Here is a 26,326-nt window from a genome sequence, read left to right as displayed (position 1 = left end):
CTCTATTTTGGTGGGGTCCTTATCTGGTTTTGGAATCAGGGTATTACTGACCTCATAGGAAGAGTTGGGAAGTTTTCCTTCCTCCTCTATCTTCTGCAATAGTTTGAGAAGAATAGGTAATAACTCTTCTCTAAATGTTTGGTATAATTCTCCTCAGAAACCACCTAGTCCTGGACTTTTGTTTGGTGGGAATTTTTCGATTACTGATTCAATTTCTTTTCTGGTTATCAGTCTGTTAAAAGTTTCTATTTCTTCCTGTTTCAGTTTTGATAGGTTATATGGTCCTAGGAATTTATCTATGTCTTCTAGGTTGGCGAATTTGTTGGCATATAGTTTTTCATAATATTCTTTTATAATTGTTTGTATTTCTGTGGTTTAGGTTGTTATTTCTCCTTTCTCATTTGTAATATTGTTTACTTGAATCCTTTTCTTTTTTTCTTGATAAGCCTGGCTAAAGGTTTATCAATTTTATTGATTTTTCAAAGAACCAGCTCCTGGTTTCATTGATCTGTTCCATTGTTTTTAAGTTTTTAGATCATTCATTTCAGCTCTAATCTTCATTATCCTTTCCCTCTTATGTTTTTAGGTTTTGTCTTGTTCCTTGTCTAGCTCCTTTAATTGTAAGGTTAAGCTGTTTAGTTGAGATTTTTCTCGCTTCTTGAGGTAAGCCTGTATTGCTGTAAACTTTTCTTTTAGGATTGCTTTTGCTGCATCCCAAAGGTCTTGAACTGTTGTGTTTTCATTTTCATTTCTTTCCATGTGCTTTTTGATTTTTTTCTTTTATTTCCTAGTTCATCTATTCATTGTCTAGTAGCATGTTATTTAATGTCCATGTATTTGTGTTCTTTCCAGATTTTATTTATTTATTTATTTTGTGGTTGACTTCTAGTTTCATAGCATTGTGGCCAGAAAAGGTATGATTTCATTCTTTTTCAATTTATTGAGGTTTGTTTTGTGGCCTAATATGTGATCTATTCTGGAGAACATTCCATGTGCACCTGAAAAGAATATGTATTCTGCCATTTTAGGATGGAATGTTCTGAATATATCTGTTAAACCCATCTGGTGTGTCATTCAAAGCCACTGTTTCAACTGATTTTCAATTTAGATGACCTATTGATGTAAGTGGAGCATTAAAGTCCCCTACTATAATTATATTTTTATCAATTAGTTCCTTTATTAACTATTTTATGTATTTGGGTGCTCCCATGTTGGGTGCATAAATATTTATGACTGTTATATCTCGTTGGATTGTCCCCTTTTTTTTATTATATAGGGCCCTTCTTTGTCTCTTGTTAAAGTCTTGATCTGAAGTCTATTTTCTCCAATATAAGAATTGCTACTCAGGCTTTCCCTTGACACCCATTCACATGATAAATGTATCTCCATTTCTTCACTTCAACCTGCAGGTATTTTTAGTTCTGAGATGAGTCTCTTCTAATCAGCATATAGATGGGTCTCTTTTTTAAAAATCTATTTTGTCACTCTAGGTCCTTTGATTGTCTTTAGTCCATCTACATTTAAGTAATTACTGATAGATATGTATTTATTGCCATTATATTACCTGTTTCGTGGTTATTTCTGAAGATTTTCTCTGATCCTTTCTTATCTGTTTAATGGTTTGCTAGTTTTCTTTAGTGATATATTTGGATTTCTTTTTATTTTTTGCATATTTATTAGCGATTTTTGATTTGTGGTTACCATTTGGTTTGTATTTAATATCTTTTGCATACAGCAATCTGTATTAATTTGATGGTCATTTAAATTTGAACCCATTCTTTCTATACTCCTCTCCTCCCCATGCTTTAAGTATTTGGTGTTATTTTATTTTATTTTATTTTATTTTATTTTATTTATTTTTTGAGGTACTTGACTGAAATTTTACAAAAATATTCATTTTTACCACTTTCATGTTTCCCACCTTAGTACTGTCACTGTTGGTCTTTCCTTCCCACTCAAATAATAAATTTCTTGCAGGGCTGGTTTAGTGGTCATGAATTACTTTAGTTTTTGTTTGTCTGGGGAACTCTATTTCTCCTTCTATTCTGAATGATAACCTTTCTGGATAGATCATTCTTGACTACAGATTTTTCCCATTCAGCATTTTGAATATATCATGCCACTCTCTACTGGCTTGGAAAGTTTCTGCTAAAAAATCCTCTGATAGCCTTATGGGGTTTCCCTTGTATGTAACTGTCTTTTTTTCTTGTTGCTTTTTTTTTTTTTTTTTTTTTTTTTTTTCTTTATCACTATATCTTGCCATTTTAATTATATGTCTTGGTGTGAATCTGCTTTCATTGATTTTTTGGGAGTTCTCTGTGCCTCTTGGATCTGGATATCTATCTCCTTTCCCAGATTAGGGAAGTTTTCAGATATTTTCTCTTCAAATACATTTTCTGCCTCCTTTTTTTCCCTCTTCTTCAGGGACTCCTATAATGCTAATGTTATTGCATTTGATGGAGTCACTGAGTTTCCTAAGTCTAATCTCCTTTTGCATAATTCTTTTTTCTCTCCTTTGTTCAGCTTGATTACTTTCTATTACTCTATCTTTTAGGTCTTGTTCCTCTGCTTCTTCCAGTCTGCTGTTCATTGCATCAAGCATGTTCCTAATCTCACTTACTGCACTCTTCATCTCTAATTGGTTCATTTTTATCTCTGTCTCTCTGGTGTCTTCCACTCTTTTCTCAAGTACAGTGAGTATCCTTATGATCATTGCTTTAAATACCCCATCAGGCATGTTATTTATATCACTTTGACTTAGATCTCTGGCTGTGGACTTATCCTTTTCTTTCACTTGGGAAAATTTTTTTCTGTTTTTAGTAGGTTCATTTCTAACTTGATGATTTGGATCCTGATAAAACTCCAGAATCTGTTGCTATTCCAGAACATCCATTAAGCTTTCCTTGGGAAAGTAACATACCATTGACATAAATTAAGTGTATGTTTTCTGGACTTTTGTATGTACAATTTCCTGAAAGGAATGCTACTTGATAAACAATTATACTACAACAAAGATCAAATCTCAAGAATGACTAAGTTTTTTTTTTTTTTTTTTGGAATTTTTTCACAAAGCTACAATGTATGTAAATTCTATAATATGTGAATTCAGGCATCACATTGCTTGGGTTTGTGTTCTGTTCTATCTCTTACTATCTGTCTGATTTTCTCCATCTGTAAAATGGGCTTTATAGTAATTCTTATCTCAGAGCATTGTTGTAAGAATTAATAACATATTCCATGGCACATATTAACTGCATAAATATTGGTATTGGTATTAATATCAATGCTTGATAAATACTAAGCAATAGTGAATAGGTATTTTTCTATAAACTTCCTGCCATAAAAGCATTTTGAAATTGTACAGGTGAATATATTTTCTGGCTAGAGTAGTATTTATTTTATTTATTTATTTATTTATTTTATGTTAGTCACCATACAGTACATCATTAGTTGTTGATTTAGTGTTCCATGACTCATTGCTTACATATAACACCCAGTGCTCCATGTAATACATGTCCTCCTTAGGGTGGTATTTAATACAAGTTTCTTTAAATATGTTGTGTGAGGGAAAGGACATAAACTTTAAGTACACAGTATATATACATTCTGGCACATATTGTGAAGTGTTCAATGGCAAAGTAAAAGTACTCAAATATGTTTCATATTTTATTAAGTACTCAGAGTTATGGTCCATGTTTTGCCAAATTACTCATTACATTTATAGGTTTTCTTTAGTAACCTTAAAAATCTAAGCTGCATTTAAAAGGCTTGAATTTAAAATGCACCCTTGATTTTAAAAATTAGATAAACTGCCACGCTGTTTAATTTAAAATATCATGAAGTTATACTTTTAACGTTGTTTTTAATAAGGAATGTTTGATGAATATCAAAGTTCACATATATTTTTAAAATAACATTATAAAACTACATAAAATGAAAGAATTTTACTTCTTGCCTTTGATCCAGAAGAAATCCAATGGAGGTCAAAGTCAGGATAATGAAGCCAACCCTCAGAAGGAGTGTAACCTGTGATAGTGCCTGTCAAAGAAACACAGAGACCAATAAATTCTTAAGGAGGGTTATCAAAAAGAACATCAGAATTCAAAGCTGTCAAGAAAACCAGCCTCAAATTTTATTTTCTATTACCCCATTTGTCACTAACATTTTTTAAAAAGGGTGAATACACAAAGGACATTTTGGTTTTCCTAATGTCATTTAATTATCTTCCTGGACACTTAGAAAATGAATTAGACACTTCCACAGAGATATTTTTGCTTAAAGTGTTCTTTCTAAAAATTCTCCTTTATAGTTTTGACTTTCATAATTCTTTGAAACACCTATGTCCTCACATATGGAGAAATCACTTACATTTTTATGAATAAATAGCACATTCCGATAGCTATTTTTAATATCACTGATTCTTTGTGGTTTCAAACCCAAAGCTGTTTTTAATACAGAAAATATTTAAAGGAGAATGTGCTTATGAGTACAAACACATAAATGGAACATACTGTACAAATACATACTCATATTTGATGAAATCTACAGGTTCATATGTACATGTCAAAAATTATCTCTTGAGTTATTGTTAAAGAACATATTTTCATCATAATTATAAATTATGCATCTTGTTTTCATGTAAAAACTTAATAATAATGTTTATTGAAAATCTACTATTTTATACTTTCCACATTATATGTTTCGTATACTTCAATCTTTTTATAGTCCCTACAACCTTACAGATAAGGTATCATTATACCTCCTTCTTATATGGAAAAACAAACAAACTGGGAACCAAAGGATTAAGTAACTTTTCCATCATCACACAGAAGTAAACGATGCCTCTGAAATGTAAAATATACCTTCCTGACCTCAGAGTGTGGCAATGGTGGATAAATATGAGCAACAAACTTAAAGGGGACAGGCGCAGAGATCTAAGCCGAGGTTATATAGCTGCTATTTAGGGTAGATGAATACTGCTTTAGTTTAAAAGTGGATCAGTAAAAGCAAAAAGTTGGATACACATCCTCCTGACTGATTCCCCTACAGAAAGAGTGTTTGCATCATGTTGTGATCACAATTTTAGCCACTTTGTTGTATCACACTGATGGTGTTTATGTTTCACCTTAATGAGAACACCAGAAGTGTGATACAACAAAGTGGCTAAAACAGTGATCAAAACATGATGCAGTCTTTCTCTTTACTTTTAATGAAATCACAAGAGGTAATTTCAACTCAATATTAACTAATATATACTCCTACAAAAATTGCATCTGTCCAAAGTTACAAACAGTAAGCAAAAGCTACCAACTGCAACTGCTGTTCACATCCAGTACCCCAGCTCCACACCTCCTTATAAATCAACCCTGACCTCATGGCCAACTTACAACACCTCCCTATACACCACCATATGCCTGGATGGCCAGAATTGACAGGGATTTAAAACAAAGCAATAGTTTAGTAGACAAGTATTGATGAGTAATCAACAATATGACTAAAAAGTATCAGAATGTTTCGGGATATGGGGACAGAGCTAGGTATCAGATGTAAGAGGGAAAGCTCAGTGGACACCAGAATGTTTTAGTGGAATGCTATTTGGTTTTGTGGAATTCAGCAGTGGCTACTTTTGGACAGTGTGGCAAAAGTACCAGATAAATATGTCTTGGTAGTAAAGTTGTTGCGGAAAAATAAAGATCAGACCAGTGAGAGACCAAGTGACACTCGGAGAAGTAGGAGAACTCGTATTTTACTCCGGCTGACCCAGATGAGCTCATGCTCAAAATTCTGGGCCCCGGGGAATGGGGTTATAGGGCTTTTATAGGGGACTGCAGGTAGTCAGGTTCCGAGGGCTATGGTGACTGCTGGTAGGGGGGTTTTAACTGGAGGAGTGGGGGCTGCTTTAGGTGGGAACAGTAGTGCAGGGAGACTGTGGCAGGAAGCCTGTTTACAGAAACTGAAAAGGCAGGTTATCTCTTGCTCCCAGCAGGGCTTCTGGTTATCTCTAGCTTATTGTTAGTAACTTTCCATCCTCTGGGGCCTCCTGGCCTGGGCTTGCTCTGGGCATTTTCCTCTTCAAAGTAACTAGGTGTGCTTGAGCAGATTAATGGTTGCTTAAAAGAAACATTTGTCTTTAAAGAAAAGTGCTGCTTTCACCACCACTATCACTTCATTTTGATTCCTTAGGAGAAAATTCATATGAAAGGAAGAAATAACATGTGCCCAAAAACTACAGCACGGTTTTAAATGCTCTGTAAGAATATAGGATTTGGAATTATACATTGAATGTATGAGGCATGTAACCATAGGGAAATTATTTGGCATTTTTAAGGCTCTTTTACGTGTTTGGTACATTTGACATAAAATGAGTTTGGCAGCAACTACAATAAGGTACTAAGAAGAGTGCCTGGCACTCTACTAACAGTTATGATAGGAATATCACTGTTACTATTTTCAGGCTATACTGATTTTTCAAATGGTACTTAGGTTAACCTTAATGAATTACAATAAAATAAAGAAGCACAAATAAAAGGTCCATTAACTCTTTCCAATATCATTGGAAATTCAGAGATAGGATAAATATAGATTTTTGAATTTTGGTTAGGGAATTTATGATACCTTAACAAAAAAAAAAAAAAAAAAAAAAAAAAGAACTCCTCTTTATGCAAATTGCTTCCTGGTCCTGGAGTCAGAGTGAACACCAACTTAATATGTTTGTCTATCCAGTTATGTAGTCAAAGCCTCTACCTGACTAAAAGGCACCTGAAACTTACCATGTCTAAAACTGTGTATTTATTTCCTTCCTTCACACTACACATCCCCAGGTTTCTTCTTCTTAAAATGGCACACCCAGGTTTTTAGTTGCTCAAGCAAAAAAAAAAAAAACAACAACCAAAAAACCCAAAAAGCAAAATAAACAAAAAACTGTGACTCATCCTTGACTCTTCCTCTCACTGTCTACTTCTAATATGTTAAAAATAAAATGTTGGCATTAAATTCGAAGTACATTCAGAATAAAGATATTTGTTACAAGCATCTGTTTTGTGAACAAATCTTGTTCCAACCCAACATGATCTCCACCACAACTGAAATACTCTTTTAACTGGTGTCTCCACTTCTTAGATTGCATGTCTACCTATCATGGCCTTCTACCCACAGTTTTACAGCCAGAACTCTGACTCTTTTTTAGACATATGTCATATCATATATTATGTTCTAAATCCTCCAGGGGCTTCAAATTCTAGTTGGAATAAAACTCAAAGTCCCTACTCTGTCCCTCACATAACATACCCCATTATCATATTGTCCCTGAGCAATCTCTCTGTCTTTCATATCACAAGTTTTGTTCTCCCTTGAACATGACAAGCATCCTTCCCATTCAAGTCTGTTTTACCTACTGTTCCTTCTATTGGGGCAACTTCCCCCAGGGATCTTTATGGTTCATTCCTTCATTCATTCAGGTACTATTCAAATGCATATCCTTGTCTGTCATGTAAAACAGTACTTTTCTATAACTATCTATAACCTTATTCTGTTATATTGTTCTCCATACAACAATTCTATACAATTATGCACTTATCCACTTGTCACTTCTATACAATTATACATCTGTTTGAGCATTCTCTTGCGGTTTATTATCTGTCCCACCCCACTAGAATGTAAGCCCCATTAAAGGTTATATTTTGTTATTTACTGTTACATCTCAAACATCTAGAATATTGCCTGGCATATAGTTACTACTCAATGTTTTTGTTGAAAGACTGATCAAATGAATGAATATTTTATATCTGTGTTTTAATATCCATGCCCTTAATATTAATAATTTATGTTAATTGGTTTAACCAATAATGTAATATTATAAAATTAAATATTTAATTTACTATCAATATTTTAGTTCTTTTAAATTAAAAATAGATTATATTTAATAATTTAATATTTCATAATTTAATATTATTAATTTGATATTCGTATACTAAATGTTTCAAAATGTTAAATATGTTAAATATTAAATCCTTTAATATTGAATTCCTTAGAGAACAGAATTGTTTTCAAAGTGTTTGAGTTTAAAAGAAGCTGAGATTACCATAAGAAGGAATTCAATATAGACCACATACACTTCCTTTAAAGAGTTCATTTCTCTATGTAACTTCTAAGGTTTTCCATAGATCATCCTCGGATAAGCTAATTAAAGCATATGATCGATTAGTCATATCTAATTTCTACACGTTCTCATTTCATGAATACTTATTGAGCATGTGCTAGGCACCATGGTAAGTATGAATTTAAGAGAGTGGGTAAGAAACACAAAATCCCTGCCCTATAAATCATACTACTTTAATCCCTGATGATATGTCCATAGGCCAGCAACACTAGAACAAAAAAGAAAAAAAAAAAAAACATAAAATAGGATGTATAGGCTTTGACTATTATAAACACTTTGACTCCTGTGTTTTAAACAATCTGTGAAATGACTTAAAGCTTATTAGTATTTTTATAACATAAAATTTTATTTTTCCTTGGGTTAAGTCCCATTTCATACCATCTACTGCTAGTACATCTTTCATGTAAAATATTGCTGTCCTAAAGTGCTAAAATGGAATTATTCTGAATTAACCTTTGAATGCATTTTAAGTCTTTATCACACACACAAAAAAAATGAGGAAGACCATAACTATATAAAGCTTTATAAAGCAAGGAATTATTTTTCCTTTTGAAAATGATCTTTTAAATCGGCAGTTCAGTTGCCCTTATTTCCATAGAAGTTTCCCAGTACAGGATTCACTGTCCAAATTTGTATGCTTGAAGAACTCTACCTCTGTGCAATTTCCTTTTAAGTAGATGGGGAAAAAAGAAAACAAAAAACAAACAAAACCCCTCAGGAAGCAACATTAACAACATAGGAACTCAAGAATTACTTGTTTGCTGCAAAGTGCTTAATCAATGAGCTTGTGGGCATCCTTTCTTTGCTCACAGCTATAAAGAAGAAAACTTTTTTCTTCTTGAATGGGGATATCTCTCTCTTCACCATTTCACAGAAAAACTCTGTTGATCAACATAACTAATTTTCCTATTTCCCTACCTCACAAACCCCACAAAGGGAAACGTCAGTCCCATACACTATACTGTAAAATCAGAGTATGCTTCTATATAAACAACTTCTTTTTTAAACACTATTTATATTGGGGTCCTGGATGGCACAGTCAGTTAAGCGCCCAACTCTTGGGTTTCAGCTTGGGTCGTGATCTCAGGGCCTTGAGATGGAGCCCCTCCTTGCTCAGCACAAAGTCTGCTTAAGACTCTCTCTCCCACTCCTCCTGCCCCTTTCCCTGCTTGCACTCTCACTGTCTCCTTCTCTCTCTCAAACAAATGAATAAACCTTTAAAAAAAAAATAAAAACCTTTGAGTATTGTCAAAAATCCTTTGATAATATTTTCTATGATTTTTTTTCAAAGGACTTGGAAATGAAAATGTCTACATTTTATTATTATAGCAAGGAAGTACTTGTTAGGAGTTTCTCTAACAGGTGTCTGAAAAGAACTTCTGAAGTCATTATTTTGACTCAAAATGGTTATCTTCCTAAACGTCTTTAAAATGAGGACAAAAATCATTTAATACTTAAACCCTAATGACTTCTGATGTGAAGGCAGTAGATAGGGTTTACTGTCACACCTGCTAAGAGGCTGAGTCATCACCCCCCCCATACACACACACACATACTATGGGCTCCACCTTCCAGATGCCTTGAGGGGCTGGATTTGTCATGCTAAAACCTAGTGCCTGAAGATTCTTTTTAGTATTACAACAGACACAGGAACCGAACCCCAGGGGATACAACAATATAATTTGTAATTTTTGTATATGAATCTCAAAACACTTTCTTGAAATAAGATCATGCTTTTTAAAAAAATTGTCAATATTGACTACTCTTTTTTTCTAAATTATCAGAGCCCCCTAGGTGGTTACTATGGAAGCATAGAAAAAGGAATGCAATTAGAATGAGCATTTTCTAGAATTTCAAACACACAAGAATCAAAGAAACTAAATATTAATCACAGGAGAAAATATATTGGCTAAAAAATAGTGAATACATTGTTCAGAAACACTGAACTGATATGAATTACTGCATTTTTACCAAAAAAAAATATAAGAAATAAAAGCAAAACTCTGCATTTTAAAAACTTTAACTGAATACTTAAAGAACAGTTATGCTACAGTTATACTTATGCTATGATTCCACTCCATTAAAAAATGAATGCACTCCCGATAGATAGAAAAACAATAGACCGTTTACTCCCACTTGAAAGAAAAATACATCTGAAAAAAACTGTTTTCAAGACACTGGCACATGGTAACAAATGTCACTGATTCCCAGAAAAATGGGATATAAATGACATGACCACCTTACTTCTTGAGAGAGTTTCCAAGCCACAGAACAGAGGGAACCCAGGGGGTCTGGTGGACTCCCTGAGTTGAAGAGGTGGAGCTGGGATTTAGCAGAAACCAAGGAGGCTTCTGTTTGCAAGACAGTACCAACGAGGAGAGAGCTGCATAGAGAAAACTCTAGAAATCTACAGAAAGTATCCATCAAGTCCAGTATATTGGGTCATGCATATGAGAAAACTATCGGAGGCCAGAGAAGGATTACAGCTTGCAACATGAGAGCTTACAAAGTGCGGGCTAGAGTGCATGTCCTCACCAGCCAGACTGGATAACCTCATGGCTCACTGGGCATTGGGTAGAGAACACAGGAGTCTTGCCTCAGTACTGGATAATAATTAATCCAAGAGATAGCAACCTCAGAACTCAAGGTCCAACAGCAATTGCTGGAAGATACCCATTTTAACACAGTATACTTCTTAGATGTTCAGTAAAACTATTTTGGGGGTCAATGAAGCCAGTCTAAATTATCAGTATTCACTTCAAGATTTCACTGAAATCACACCAACTTCCACTATACTTGTGATAGAAAACTCTTATTTTTTTCCACTAAGAAACAAGTGAAAACATGAGCTGTATATCTTTCAGTTATTTCTCAAAATACAAAAGAAAAGAAGAGGTGTTAAAAGACAGTCTCAGAAAGACAAACTTTCTTCTCATGAGGATTATTTTTTAAAAAAAGATTTTATTTATTTTAGAGAGAGAGAGAGAAAGAGAAAGAAAGAAAGAAAGAAAGAAAGAAAGAAAGAAAGAAAGAAAGAAAGAAAGACCATGAACAGGGGAGAGGCAGAGGGAGAGGGAGAATCAGGCTTCCCACTAGCAGGGAGCCCGATGCAGGCCTCGATTCAAGGACCCTGGGATCATGACCTGAGCTGAAAGAGGACATTTAACCGACTGAGCCACCCAGGTGCCCCTCTTTACATTACTTTTAATGAGATTACTTTTAATGGGATTTAATGAGAAAATACACTCCTCAGAATTATGCATTTTGACTTTGAGTCTCCAAAGCTGAGTTTAAATGTCTAATTTTTAAATATTTTTCATAAATCAAAATGAGATATTCAAATTATAAGCAGTGTTATGGTTGACTGTTTAGTATTATTATTAAAGGAGCTGTCTGATAGTGATCAAAGTTTGGGACAATACTAATAACATGAAGATATGTTTAATTTCACAGTTAATATTTTTACTTATGTAGATGATATTTTTAATGTGCAATGTCCCTTTTAATTATATTTCAATATAGTGTACAAAAATTAAATTTTGGGGGGCTCCTGGGTGGCTCAGTTGGTTAAGCATCTGCCTTTGGCTCAGGTCATGGTCCCAGGGTCCTGGGATCGAGTCCTGCCTGTTCCCTGCTTCTCCCTCTTCCTCTGACTCTCCCCTCAATTGTGTGTTCTATCACACTCGCTCTATCAAATAGTTAAAATCTTTTTAAAAATTATATTTTTCACTGGAACTCATGATAACCACTTTTCTGAGTTCCTGAAGCATATGCTTATCAGACAGGTAGCTTTTTAAAAATATACTTCAGTGCACACTTACTACATTTATTTCATGGCTCTCAGTTATAACTGATGCTCGTTTTGACTCACATTTCCTTTTTTCACATCACTTCAGTGACCACCTAAAAACTTTAGAAATTTAATTAAATCTCAATGGACTGCCCTGGAAAAAAAAACAAACAAAACAGTAGACACTAGATACTGACTTGAGAGATTTCATATGAGACCTAAGCTAGATCTAATTTGCACAAGTGACTCTGTGTTACGAGAATACCATTAAATATATTGATTTTTTTTCAAAGAATCTGTTAAAACATGTCAACATGAAAACATTAGTTACAAAATTGCAGTATCCATAATATTTTACAGAATACAGCATACAGGGGAATTCAAAACCATAAAAATCTGTTCCCAAATTTATACTGGATATTCTTAGATGCCTCATTAACTTGAAATATATCATCAAATAATCTGTGTTAAAATGTATCTGCAGTAACTTTACTATACATTCTATGTTAAGAATGTGATACACTCGGGGCGCCTGGGTAGCGCAGTCATTAAGCGTCTGCCTTCGGCTCAGGGCGTGATCCCAGCATTCCGGGATCGAGTCCCACATCGGGCTCCTCCACTGGGAGCCTGCTTCTTCCTCTCCCACTCCCCCTGCTGTGTTCCCTCTCTTGCTGGCTGTCTGTCACATAAATAAATAAAATCTTTAACAAAAAAAAAAAAAAAAAGAAGAAGAAGAATGTGATACACTCAAACTCTTTTGAGTGTGCCTCTTATTTAAAAGGATAGCATCGCCTTTACAGTTTTACTTTGGGAACATGCTAGTGTGTCCGATTTTCATTTCAAACGTGTATTCATGATATCACCCCATGAACTGGACCCTGGCAGCTAAGGAACTGATTTCCCAAGCATTACTAAACCAAAATCAACATAGAAGTCTGTGGGTCATATCACTAAACTAAACACTATATATTTAAATGTATGCATTTCAAGTTTCGGTAAGAAAGGAATGTGCCTTTTACACCTTTGTGGTGGCCATCAAATTGCTTTTTTGACTCCCAAAGTTATTTATACAGAGCTTGCACACATAAAACAAGTAAGTATTTATCTACTCTGGTATATGCATAAACAGAAAAGGCTGTGGGACCACAGCAGGGCCCCCAATTACAAGTCAGCCACAACTCTTCTATGTGATTATTGGCTACAGTGAATCTGGAAAAAAAATATTGCTGTTGGATGTTAATATCTTCATATGCTTTTAAACATCCCTGAGACTAGAAAGGCACTACAGAACCTTACAAATAAGCAACCTTTTTTCCTAGTTGCACAGCATGTTTTTAGCAAAGAAAAACATGTGTGGGAAACAAGCAAATACACCTTTCAAAATTAATTTGTGTCAGGAACGAAGCTGTCTCCAACTCTGATTCCAGTTTGAAAAGGATTTCAACACTTGGTGTTTCTCTTTGTCAATATATCTATAGGAGTTTCTGTTTTTTATGGCAGCAGAAAAATCTTGTGAAACCTTGCTGTAAGTTGCATCTTTTAATATACACTGTGTCTAGCTACATTTTTGCCCAGGAAGTATTTATACATGCCTAGATCATCAAATCTCTGGGTGAACTTAAGGGGTATTATTTCAAAATCAAAATGGCTAAATTTCTAATTTTATTTCTATGAATTGGTATAATTTATTTTGGGATTTTACTTCGTACAACTAAAAAAATTCAATAATGCAAACTGTACTCAACACTGATCAGTCTATCAAGTTAGATATTTAGATGTAGATGATCTAACTTTTCTTCTGGACTCATTCAACCATGAAAACTCTATGAATACATGCATAGACCAGTCATTATTTAGGCGAAAAAATTAAGATAACAAAGTAGTTTAACAAAGTAATCAGTGATGGGTTATTTATGTAATACCTGAGTTTCAGTCTAACCATTACGGTAGTTTGGTGTCTACACATGTATTGCTTAAGAGTGATTTGGTTCACGCTGCTTTTAACAAAGCTGTGCTCCTGAAATATATCCTGGAGTTCAAATTTTATCTCATTTTGAAGCTAAAAGCAAATTAACTCAGCACAACGTGGAATTGGTTTCATTAATTGCAGTGTGTGTATGAAAGAGCAAACAGTGAGCTGGTATGTTTCCTACCATCCTATTCTCAAGAATTTCTGGTCACATTGTATCCTATTTTTTACTTTCACTTCACAAAATGGAAACTAGAATTTAATTTATTATTTTCTGTTATAATCACAAAAGTCTATTAAATATTTTACTGTAGTTTTTGTAAAAACATTGTCTTTAGTCAGAGAGCACATATGAACTTGTCTATCTTCCAAAATTAAGGTCACTACTCGTAACGATGTTTGCTTATTAATTTTAAATGCAAAATCCACAAATACATATGAATAATACCAATCAGTAAAGTCTTTAAATAAGGTTAAAAATTAAAGTGGACTTTCTTTAACATATTATCCAGTAATGTCTATAATTACTATCTGTAAACCTATTTTATTTAGTAGGACACATTGTACCACACACTATTGACTGCAAAACCAGGAAATAGCCCCCATTTCTTCCGTACTATTACTATGCTGATTTTATCCAGGTATAAGGAAGAAATGTGCTCAGGGGCAAAATGAACTCTTTATCCCCAAAGGTATAAATTATGCTTGGTATAATTCATTCATGGTTAATTCATGAGCTGGTGTTAGTTATTGGTTCAGTGTGGACATGTGAATTCATCTTGAAAGATGAAACACAAAAGGACATTTGCTGGGAAATATTCCGGGGCTTTTTTCTCCTCCTTCTTAAACAAAATGAAATTTATAAGATGCTATAGAAGAAGTGAACTTGCTGCCTTTGGTCACAGTCTATGAGTACAGCAGACTGAAGTTGCTGTAATTATCTTACGATGCTAAAAGCAAGAGAATGATAGAGAAGCCTTTTTGGAAGCTCTACATGTTTGAACTGACAAACTAACCAATTCCAGAAACACTTGCCACTGAATTTCCAATTATTTTTAAGACACATTTAATTCGATATTCTGTTTCTTAGAGCAGAAGATAAATCTAATAGACACTCATGCCATAAATAATTTAAATAAGGGTATACCCCACAGCAAAGTTTACATGCTACGATGCATTTTATAAGTGTTTAAAGAATATTATTTTTGAAAACAACTTTAGGTCATATATTTATTAGCAAGAAGGATTTATAAATATCTAACATTTGTGATTTTTGTCTACACAAATCTAGTTCCCTCTTTCTATGTATTATCACCTATTTAATTTTCTTTTAAGCCACTCTTTTCCCCTGTTGAGCTGACCCTGTTCTCCCATTCACAGAATGATGGATGGCATTGCTTGGTTCAGTGATATCCAGAACATTAGACTCCAACTTGGAAGCTTCACTTCTGGGGTTCTTTGTTCGGCAGTATTTAAAACTAGAGCTGCTGGTAGCCATCTTACCACCATGAGGGCTGACAGTCTATAAGAGAATCTGCACTAAGAAAGGATAGCTGCAGGAAAGAATGAGAAAGTTCTTGAGGACATTACTTGACTCACTGGATCACCACTGCCTGAAGAAATAGTCCCAAACTCTTCAGTTATATGAGTTAATAAATTTACCCAGGGTTGAATATGTCTCACATGCAACCAGCAAGTCCTACCTAATACACTCAGTAATCTATTCCAAGTAGGCTTTTTTCTTAAAATTCACTATACAGGATGTATGGAATAATTGTAGTTGTTCCAGGGGAATTACTATACTAGGATTATTAAAGTGGTATGTAATTATTAAAAATGATTCTATAGGGCTTATATATTATTATTATTAAAAGTAACCCTATAGTTGATACATTTATTCTGCATACATTATTTATTAATGTCTATTAGTATGAAGTTTTCATGAACTGATATATAGCGCATTTCATGAACTGTAAATAGCGCATACTTATTTTTTGCAAAAACTAAATTTGTTTTGGTTGAATTCACTATCCACTAATCCCATTTGTATTCATTTAATTTTTTTTTTTGGATTCTTCCATCTTTTTTTTTTTTTTTTTTTTACTTTTCCACATTATTTATGTCTGAAGATAACTTTTCACGTTTTGTTTTTATCTCATTATCTTTTAGCACCATATAATGGGTCATTTTCTAAAATAATGGATGACTCTATTAATGCACTAATTCTTTCTTAATTTGCCTTTAAACTGTTATTTAAATCATTGACTTTCTCAGGTCTGTTATCCCATTTTTGTGTTCTAACACTTTTAATGTGATAATTTTTAAATGTGCCTTATGATTTCTTTAGTCTTGTTTCTTAATTTTTCATAATTTTAATTTCTTTTAAATTTCATCTTTGGCTTCTTCAAACATACTAAATTTACTAAATTTATGTTTTGCTTTAATTTCCAACACCTGTTGTTTTTTGAGCGTTTGATTCTGTTGTTTGTTCTTTCTGATAATGCTTTGTCTGATGGCTTGCTTTCTCCCAGTGTGTTTCTGTGCTGTTTAACTCTGAGTTCAGAATCACTGTGACTTTATCTGTGGGAATACGCTGACACTTCAGTTCAAGGGGATTCCTCCAAGCACACTTTGAACATGGTTCTATTAGACACACGAGACCTAATCTGAGAACACTTTAAAATATATTCTTAGCTTAGGTTTATAAATCAATTGTTAGTATAAATCTTGGACACATACCTAAGTGAGGGCTGGTTCGTAGTTAAAAATACCCCATCAAAAAGGAGAATTACAGACCAATTTCCCTAATGAATATGGACGCCAAAATCCTCAATAAGATCCTGGCTAATAGAATCCAACAGTACATTAAAAGGATTATCCATCATGACCAAGTGGGATTCATCCCTGGGATGCAAGGGTGGTTCAACATTCGCAAATCGATCGGTGTCTTAGATTTTATCCAGAAGGAAAAATTCAAATATCATATGATTCTCTCAATAGATGCAGAAAAAGAATTGGACAAAATACAGCATCCTTTCCTGATTAAAACCCTTCAGAGTGTAGGGATAGAGGATACATTCCTCAATCTCATGAAAACCATCTATGAAAAACCTACAGCAAATATCATTCTCAATGGGGAAAAGCTGGAAGCCTTTCCCTTAAGATCAGGAACACGACAAGGATGCCCACTCTCGCCTCTTATCCAACATAGTATTAGAATACCTTGCAACAGCAATCAGACAACAAAAAGGGATAAAAGGTATCCAAATCGGCAAGCAAGAAGTCAAACTTTCTCTCTTCACAGATGACATGATACTCTATATGGAAAACCCAAAAGAATCCACGCCCAAACTATTAGAAGTTATAGAGCAATCAAGTAATGTGGCGGGATACAAAATCAATGCTCAGAAATCAGTTGCATTTCTATACACGAATAATGAGACTGAAGAAAGAGAAATTAGGGAATCCATCCCATTTACAATAGCACCAAAAACCATACGTTACCTTGGAATTAACTTAACCGGAGACGTAAAGGATCTATATTCTAGAAACTATAAATCACTCTTGAAAGACATTGAGGAAGACACAAAAAGATGGAAAAATATTCCATGCTCATCGATCGGAAGAATTAACATAGTTAAAATGTCCATGCTACCCAGAGCAATCGACACTTTCAATGCTATCCCGATTAAAATACCGATGACATTTTTCAAGGAACTGGAACAAATAGTCCTTAAATTTGTATGGAAACAGAAAAGGCCCTGAATCGCCAAGGAACTGTTGAAAAGGAAAAACAAAGCTGGGGGCATCACAATGCCGGATTTCGAGCTGTACTACAAAGCTGGGATCACAAAGACAGCATTGTACTGGCACAAAAACAGACACATAGGCCAATGGAACAGAATAGAGAACCCAGAAATGGACCGTCGGCTCTTTGGGCAACTAATCTTTGATAAAGCAGGAAAAAACATCCAGTGGAAAAAAGACAGTCTCTTCAATAAATGGTGCTGGAAAATTGGACAGCTACATGCAAAAGAATGAAACTTGACCACTCTCTCACACCATACACAAAAATAAACTCCAAATGGATGAAAGACCTCAATGTGAGACAGGAATCCATCAAAATCCTAGAGGAGAACACTAGGGCAGCCTCCTACGACATCAGCCAAAGCAGCCTTTTTCATGACACATCTCCAAAGGCAAGAGAAGCAAAAGATAGAATGAACTTGTGGGACTTTATCAAGATAAAAGCTTCTGCACAGCCAAGAAATAGTCAAAAAACTAAGGGCACCACGGAATGGGAGAATATATTTGCAAATTGACGCTACAGATAAAAGACTGGTATCCAAGATCTACAAAGAACTTCTCAAACTCCAATACTGAGAACAAATAAACAAATCATAAAATGGGCAGAAGATATGAACAGACAGTTTTCCAATGATGACATACAAATGGCTAACAGACACATGAAAAATGTTCAAAATCATTGCCATCAGGGAAATTCAAATCAAAACCACACTAAGATACCATTCGCCAGTTAGAATGGCAAAATAACAAGACAGGAACAGCAATTTGCTGGAGAGGATGTGGATAAGGGATCCCTCCCTACATTGTGGTGGGAATGCAGGTTGGTGCAGCCACTCTGGGGAACAGTGTGGGGTCCCTTCAAAAGTTAAAATTGAGCCTACCCTATGACCCAGCCATTACACTACTGGGTATGTACCCCAAAGATACAGGCTAGTGAAGAGAAGGGCCATATGTACCCCAATGTTCATACAGCATTGTCCACAATAGCTAAATCATGGAAGGAACAGAGAATGCCCTTCAACAGATGACTGGATTAAGAAGCTGTGGTCCATATATACAATGGAATATTACTCAGCTATCAGAAAGAACGAGTTCTCAACATTTGCTGCAACGTGGACGGCACTGGAGGAGATAACGCTAAGTGAAATAAGTCAAGCAGAGAAAGACAATTATCATATGATTTCTCTCATCTATGGAACATAAGAACTAGGATGATCGGTAGGGGAAGAAAGGGATAAAGAAAGGGGATTACGTAATCAGAAGGGGGAATGAAGCATGACAGACTATGGACTCTGAGAAACAAACTGGGGGCCTCAGAGGGGAGGGGGGTGGGGGAATGGGATAGACCGGTGATGGGTATTAAGGAGGGCATGTATTGCATGGTGCACTGGGTGTTATACGTAACTAATGAATCATCGAACTTTACATCAGAAACCAGGGATGTACTGTATGGTGACTAACATAATATAATAAAAAAACATTAAAATAAAAAAAAATTCTCAGGGAAGACTTTTTATTCTACTTCCCCAAATCAAAGTCAATATCTTTTAGTAAACCGTTTGATAGATATTCTACACAGGAACACTTTGGATATAATCAATTAATTCATACTTAATAGTCTAGGAGAATTAACTTACCTGCTTAAATGGGAGATATTGCCAACATTAAAGTAGACATTACAGAAAAAAATAGAGCACAGCTATAAGATGTGGAGCTAATTTCCATTTTTAGACAAAGTGACACAGATAATTTTCTCACAAAATTTCCTAAATATTTAAAATGGATACCACTTACAGCTTTATCTGCAAAGGTCTCTTCATAAAATGCTAGCATCAGAACAGACTGTACAACTGCATAGATCCTTAATAGATGAGACACTGATGAGGAGAAGGGGACTTCTTCCCCTGTGACCTAGGAAGACAAGAAAGAAGCCGTTCCTATATATTGCTCCCTGGCTTATTGCCTCATTGAAATTCACACTAAGTGAAGAGGAGATGTGCAAAAGAAAAGAAAGCTTTGCTATTCCTTTTTTCCAAAATGAATCTAACATTCTCTTCTTATTTTGGGATAGAAGAACATAAAAGTTCAGAAACTTGTTTTTCATTTCAGAAGCATTATGATTTTGATTTAGTCTGCTTTATAATAAACCAGTGTAAGAATTGAATCAACAATATGTACTGATGATAAACAACAAAAATGAACATAAAATGAAATATGAAAATACAAATACATAAATATGTCCATGATTATACATGAAAGTAAAGAAAAAGAAAAAAAAATGGAAGGTTATTTTAGTAATGGAGATAATCATGCCTCAAAGGGAAATACTGCTTTATTGGAAACAACTTTTCTAAACTATAGAGTTTCCTAGAAATACTGCAATTCTACTTTTATAATGCAAATTTAGGCACAAATATTACTTTAGAATATTCACTTTGCATTATCTGTTGAAAAATAGACAAGAAATGGATCATAGTTAACTAAATTTTCTGAGTTCAAATAAGGACATTATTTTCATCTATATCAGGTTAGCTCATTGTTACATAACTGATTATGAACAAAACTTAAAACATCTGGGAAATTTCAGCATAGCAGCTTTCATAACTGGGTAAGAAAACATCCTTATTTAGATCAAGATTTTCGAAAAATAACAATATTCAAATAAAAAACTGACTTTATTTCCTTGTAATATTGGCTAATTTTTATACTCACAACTATCTTTGAAATCAATAGTTTACCCTTTCCATTGCTTTTAGATTACTATTAATGACAGTTATTACAATAAGGAATCACAATATATATCTTAAGGATTGGAAAAATTCCTTTTTATCATCTATATAAGAAGAATTCCAGATTAAAACTGAACTTTTCATTGGGCTTCCAGGGTTTTAAATCTCATCTTTACTTACTTTGAGGTTTTAATGTGATTTCTGAATTTATGCAACTACTATGCTACTACAGAATGGATAAAGTTATGGTTTAATCTAGTAGCATTATCTTGGTGTGATTTTAGACCTTCCATTCTAGAGGCTTCATTTCTTTTTTTTTAATTTCAGTATAGTTACCACACAATGTTACAATAGTTTCAGGTATATAATTCAGTGATCTGGCAAATTCATACCTTACCCTATGTTCATGATAAGTATAGCTACATCTATCCTGATATAGAGCTATTACAATATCATCGACTATATTCTTTATGCTGTGGCTTTTATTCCTGTGACTTACTCAGTTCATAACTAGAAGTCTGTATCTCCCAGGCCCTTTCATTCATTGGCTGTACCAATTTACGTTCCCACCAACAGCATATGGGAGACTCTTTTTCTCCACATCTTCACCGGTACTTGTTATTTCTTGTCTTTTTTATTTTAGCCATTCTAGCAGGTGTAAGGTGATATCTCAGTGTGGTTTTAATTTGCATTTCCCAGATGAATAGTGATGTTGGCCATCTTTACATTTTTTTCACAAACAAAATGAAGGCAACATCGAATCATTTTTAAGGCTCCCTCCATCTTGAGTGTTTACGATTCTGTGACTAAGTGACATGTGTTTGTATAGTTTTTGCATTACACAAAGACTCTTTGCTGTAGGCTTGAATGGATCTGAAAACTAGCCTCTGCTGTTCTGCTTCCCCTGCCCCCAAACCATGCTACCCAGTAAGAGGCAGCGTCTGCCTGGGAGAAGGCATCATTTTTATTGGGCCCTAGGTGGTTTCCACTCAGTAAGTTGTGCACCACAGGGCAATATCTGCCTAAGAGAACATCTTTTTTCAGATGTGCATGAGGTCAACATACATACAGGCTGACTGTAGACCTGGCAGTATGATACTAATCTTCACCATCACCACCATGAACTCTATTTACCTCTGGGATTTCTTCACTTAGTCCAAGTCTTGGTTTACCTGGACCCCATCCCGGTCCTTTAAATATGACAGAAAACTTGTTGAAGAATCCAGGTGTGGCCCAGAATGTAGTCCATATGTAAACTAAATGGTGGAACTAGAAGAATAAAAATATAGCTTATTTAAAATAAGAAAAACACATAACAAAAATATGAAGTATAATTAATCATACATTTGTTTATTATTCAGTGCAATTTATATTTTTTCTGCAATATACAGGTTATGTATAATTTGGTTACTATAGATTAATATGCAATTACATATTGTAATTCACCTATTCATTCTGTGTCCTTTAAGTGTGTTCTTGTCAATATTTCTGAAGCTCCACATAATTATAATTTTGAAATTAAAAAAGAGGACAATTATTTAGAAAATCAGCAAAATAGAACAAATGAGTTGATTCTTTGCTTCCAATGGAATTAACTTAGCAGCTTATGCACTCAATATCTGTGTCTAATGATATTACTTCTAAAGTCTTACTAAATGGATATTAAGGTTGAACATGGAAACATATTACATATTTAAAAATAGCCCTTTATTTACTCTCTTGAGTTACAGACAATCATGTCTGTAATTGAGGAAAAATAGTCAAAGCCATTTCTGAGTCGTATAGTAGGTATCCACATTCTGTAAATAACACTGTACATTTGACAGGTACAGAAGTTAAAGGTATGCTCACACATGAGAAATACTGAGTAGATATTAGCTATTAGGGTAAGTGGCTATGTATTCGATACGTATGATAGTAATGCATCATAGGATTTAAAATAGTCCTAGAGCTATAGACTCTAATGCTGACTTCTATTATAAATGAAGTAATAAATTAATATAGAAAGAAGTTTTGGCTCTATGAGAATTTGTGTTCTTACTGGCATTTTCACTGTCTCTTAAAGAATTTAAACTGCTAGGATTATAAAAATGGTTTTAAAATTGCTTGACACAATACAACAAGGAATCTGAAGCAATTAATGAACAATGTAGGGTTTAATGGAGCAGATTTTGAGGAAAAGGGAACTTTCAGATGGAAATTTACACTGGGCCTTAATAATAAAATAATAATAATAATACAAAATGTAATGTGCTTAGGACTTATAATAGCTATTAATATACTTATTTATTGTTATTTTAAAAACTGACTGCATTTTATTTATTTTTAAATATTTATTTAATTATTTTAAATATTTATTTATTTATTTATTTATCCCTGCTGGAGCCGGGGCAAGGGGCGGGGGAAGGACAGAGGGAAAGGGAGAGAGGGAATCTCAAGCAGACTCCCTGCTGAGTGTGGAGCTCAACACAGGGCTCCATCGATCCCAGGACCCTGAGATCATGACCTGAGCCGAAACCAAGAGTTCAGCACTCAACTGACCAAGCCACCCAGGTGCCCCTGACTGCATTTTATTGTTCTCATTCTAGACACAGGCCATGAGAAATACATGGTAACATTTTAAAATAAGGAGTACTTTCTTAGTTATTTGCCTTTCAATACCCTGAAACTCCTGGACTCCAAAGGACAGCAAAGTGAGTGTCCTATGCCTAATAATAAAGGGGAAAAAACCCTCTCCAAATAGTGGGGGCCATCCTACTTGCTTTTGATGCCTCTGAGGGAAAGGTGAGAAATTTAGCTGAATATAAAGGAATACAAGTGAAAGTAAGTATATGTTTTTGTAGGTTCGAGAACTCCTAATTAACAAAATGTGCCCTAATTAACACATTTGGACAATGTAAGCAAGCATCTAGAAGCCTATGCCTTAGACACAGTGGTGATAAGGAAATGTTCCTATGAGGGCAGAGGCCTGGGGCACTGACCCTGACACAGATTCAGCAGCCACTCATAAATGCTATGGTTGTCTGAATGCTGTGTCTCTCCAAATCCTAATCATCTAACTGCTTGTTGTGCAGTTTTCAGTCTCCCATTCCGTCTCAGATACGAGCCCCTTTGCCTCAGCAGAAGTGTACACTCCCAAAGCCTTGCTACTTAAAGGATCAGCCAGAGAACAACAGGTTCAGCATCTCCTGGGAGCTTGTTAGAAACAGGGAATGTGGGACACACCTCAGAACTACTGAACAGAATCTGCACTTTAATAAATCCTCTTATGATTCATATGCACATGAAGTTTCAAAGGCTCCCTCCCACAGGACAGAGACCAAGTTGGCTATTTCCTTTTCAAGAGTCCTTATTACAGAGATAAGACTATACCAAGTAAAGAGGTAGCTCTCGATGTGTTATTTTTAAATTAATGTCAATTCTATAAAGTTCCTTATTAAGAAAGTACTCTGAAATATTTGTTAATATTCTCCTGAGAGATATATATTTTAGTAATGTCCAACAGAGAGAGAGAGAGAAAGACAGACAGACACAGAGAGAAATGGCCTACGGTTAAGAAGGAAGAAAATAATCAACTTTTCTTTTGTGAAGTGTGAGATAAAAATATCTTTCATTTGAAAAGTGGAGGCACTTTGTGACGTTTTTTTCTGTAAATAAGCAGCACAGTGTGAAACTTATTGGGCTAGGCGAGTCTTGGGCTTGGCCTGCAACCCTCCTTGGTTAAGCTTGCTGTGTGTAGCTGGTTGACTTGTTTAAATCCTGGCAATTCCAGTTTCATCCTCCTCTAAAAAATGAGGATAAAAGAATCACTGTCTCATAAGGTTTTAGTAAGGGCTACATTAAACATTTGCACGGAGCTGTTAGCAATACCCTGCACATAGTAAAAGTTCAATAAATGTCACTTTATTTTGTTATTTTAAATTTCTTAAAAACTTTTAAGAAAGAGGTTCAAAAAGCAGACCCCACATGAACCTGTAATTTCCTCCCTTACTGAGTGCTGTAAACCCAGTTCCCTGTACAGAGCTGTCACTGACTGACCTCTTCAGTTTTTTCAAGCATTCTTATCTTTTTCTCATTTACTAGTTCCTAACCCCAGGAGTGTTTGTGGTGGTCTGTTGCTGACGGATCAGAGCTTCACAAACATTCCTCATTTCTCTAGTGCCAGCCATTGAGATCAGTGAACAACCAATACCACATGTCTAACAGAAAACTGGTCCAGTGCAACAAGTCTTAGCAGGTGAGGTAATGCGCAGACCTAACCAACTTGTAATAGCTCCTGACATTTAGGTCCAAGAAGAGTGGGGCAAAGGCCTCATGTTGAATTTCTAACCAGAGTCTTGCAGCCTTGAAGCAAATATTTTTCTTACTGTGGTATCAGCCTTAATTATGCATTTACTACTGCTCCTTCTGAATATATGAATATATTTCAGGTCTGTTCTGAGAAAGAAATATGTTTGCTAAAGAGCTATTTTTAAAAAAATTCTCGGTAGTAGATATATTTAAGAGTTCTTAATGAGTTCTTTTAATGAGTTGTTTTCAAATGCATTTTGCCCAAGTTGATTCAAGATTTTGTTGGAGTGCCAGAGTTACTTCCAACTTCTTTTATGGTTTAAAAAAAAAAAACAAAAACCCTTATTTTCAGCATAGTGTAATGTACTTCCACCTCTCAACAACTGATCTTTCTTTTAACTAGAAGATTTATAAAAGGGTATAATCAATTCAGAAAGAATAAAATCAGTTACATTACCTGCACCTTGAACGGTTCAAATGTATTAATGGGATGTGTTAGACCGTATACAACTTTCTCATTTTCTGCCTCAAATGTCCCTGGAAGATAAACATTAAGGATATGATCTTGGGCTTTCTATGAGTAAGGAGCTAAGTTACTATTTTTAAACTCATATACATTTTACTTACCAAAAATTCTATCCCATATAATAAGAACGCCGGCATAATTTTTGTCTATGCAATAACGGTTTCTGCCTATAAAACAAAATATTTTTAAAAAGAGCTTTTTTGAAGAATGAAGTTATGCTTTTGAAACACCCTGTTGTATTTTAGAACCTATTCACAAAATTAAGACTTATGCAATAAAATGATTTTCCTAGGAATCTCTTTTCACTGACAACATTAGATTATTTGCTAGTAAACTGCTTTTATTGTATTTATTTTTGAGTTCATTTTACTAAAAACGGCAAAGAATTCCTTAAAACTACATATATTTAGAATTATCCCAGATTTAAAAAAAAACATGTTTTTGCTCATAATTTTCCAGTTTTTTTAGAAATCTGGGGTAATTCTAATTAATCTTACTTTAAGACTATCAAAGAGTAATAATTACAAATTAAATGGCCCACAAAACAAAGGCAATAAGAAATAAATAATATATGCATATTTGCATTTTTTTTAAGTGAGTTGTTAACCTTTTCTCTGCATCTTTTCCAGGAAGAAAATTCTCTACTTAAAGTGAGACTTTACTATTTTTTTTTTAATCATAAGACATAAGTGAAAATTAAATCACCCTTAATTAATTTTATTAACTCAAAACATATACATTTTTCCTGCTCCGAAGTATTCAAATTATAATTTAAATGGAAATAGCTGGGCACAGTTTCTTCAATAATAAAAAAATGTGTAAATAGATACAACTATATTCACATGAGTGCAAATCAAAGGAAAAAGAATTTTAACCCACCAAGCCACTGCTCCAACAAACTCAACTGTCTTTAAGCGTCATTTCTTTACATGCCTTCTATACATGCAAATATAAGTTTGAAGGTGAAGACACAAGAGACAACCTCCCCCAATGCAAAAGTAGCATGGGGCTGGCTGCCCAGACATACAACCCGTTGCCGTATGTGGGCTAAGCAGCA

General features: G+C 34.5%; 1 protein-coding gene across 1 annotated transcript in view; it reads right to left on the bottom strand.

The window, feature by feature from the left end:
• Nucleotides 1-26,326, bottom strand: part of AGMO (alkylglycerol monooxygenase) — a 370,563-nt gene that overhangs the window by 158,231 nt on the left and 186,006 nt on the right. The window contains exons 7-11 of the mRNA XM_008686354.1: nt 25,371-25,436; nt 25,201-25,280; nt 21,588-21,722; nt 19,519-19,635; nt 3,956-4,038 (exon numbers count right to left, since the gene is read on the bottom strand). Coding sequence (XP_008684576.1) covers nt 3,956-4,038; nt 19,519-19,635; nt 21,588-21,722; nt 25,201-25,280; nt 25,371-25,436 — 481 coding nt within the window. The remainder of the gene's footprint in view (nt 1-3,955; nt 4,039-19,518; nt 19,636-21,587; nt 21,723-25,200; nt 25,281-25,370; nt 25,437-26,326) is intronic.

This window comes from Ursus maritimus, unplaced genomic scaffold (assembly GCF_017311325.1).
Source record: "Ursus maritimus isolate PB19 unplaced genomic scaffold, ASM1731132v1 scaffold_3, whole genome shotgun sequence".
Lineage (NCBI taxonomy): Eukaryota > Metazoa > Chordata > Mammalia > Carnivora > Ursidae > Ursus > Ursus maritimus.
This window is presented reverse-complemented; position numbering and strand designations above follow the sequence as displayed.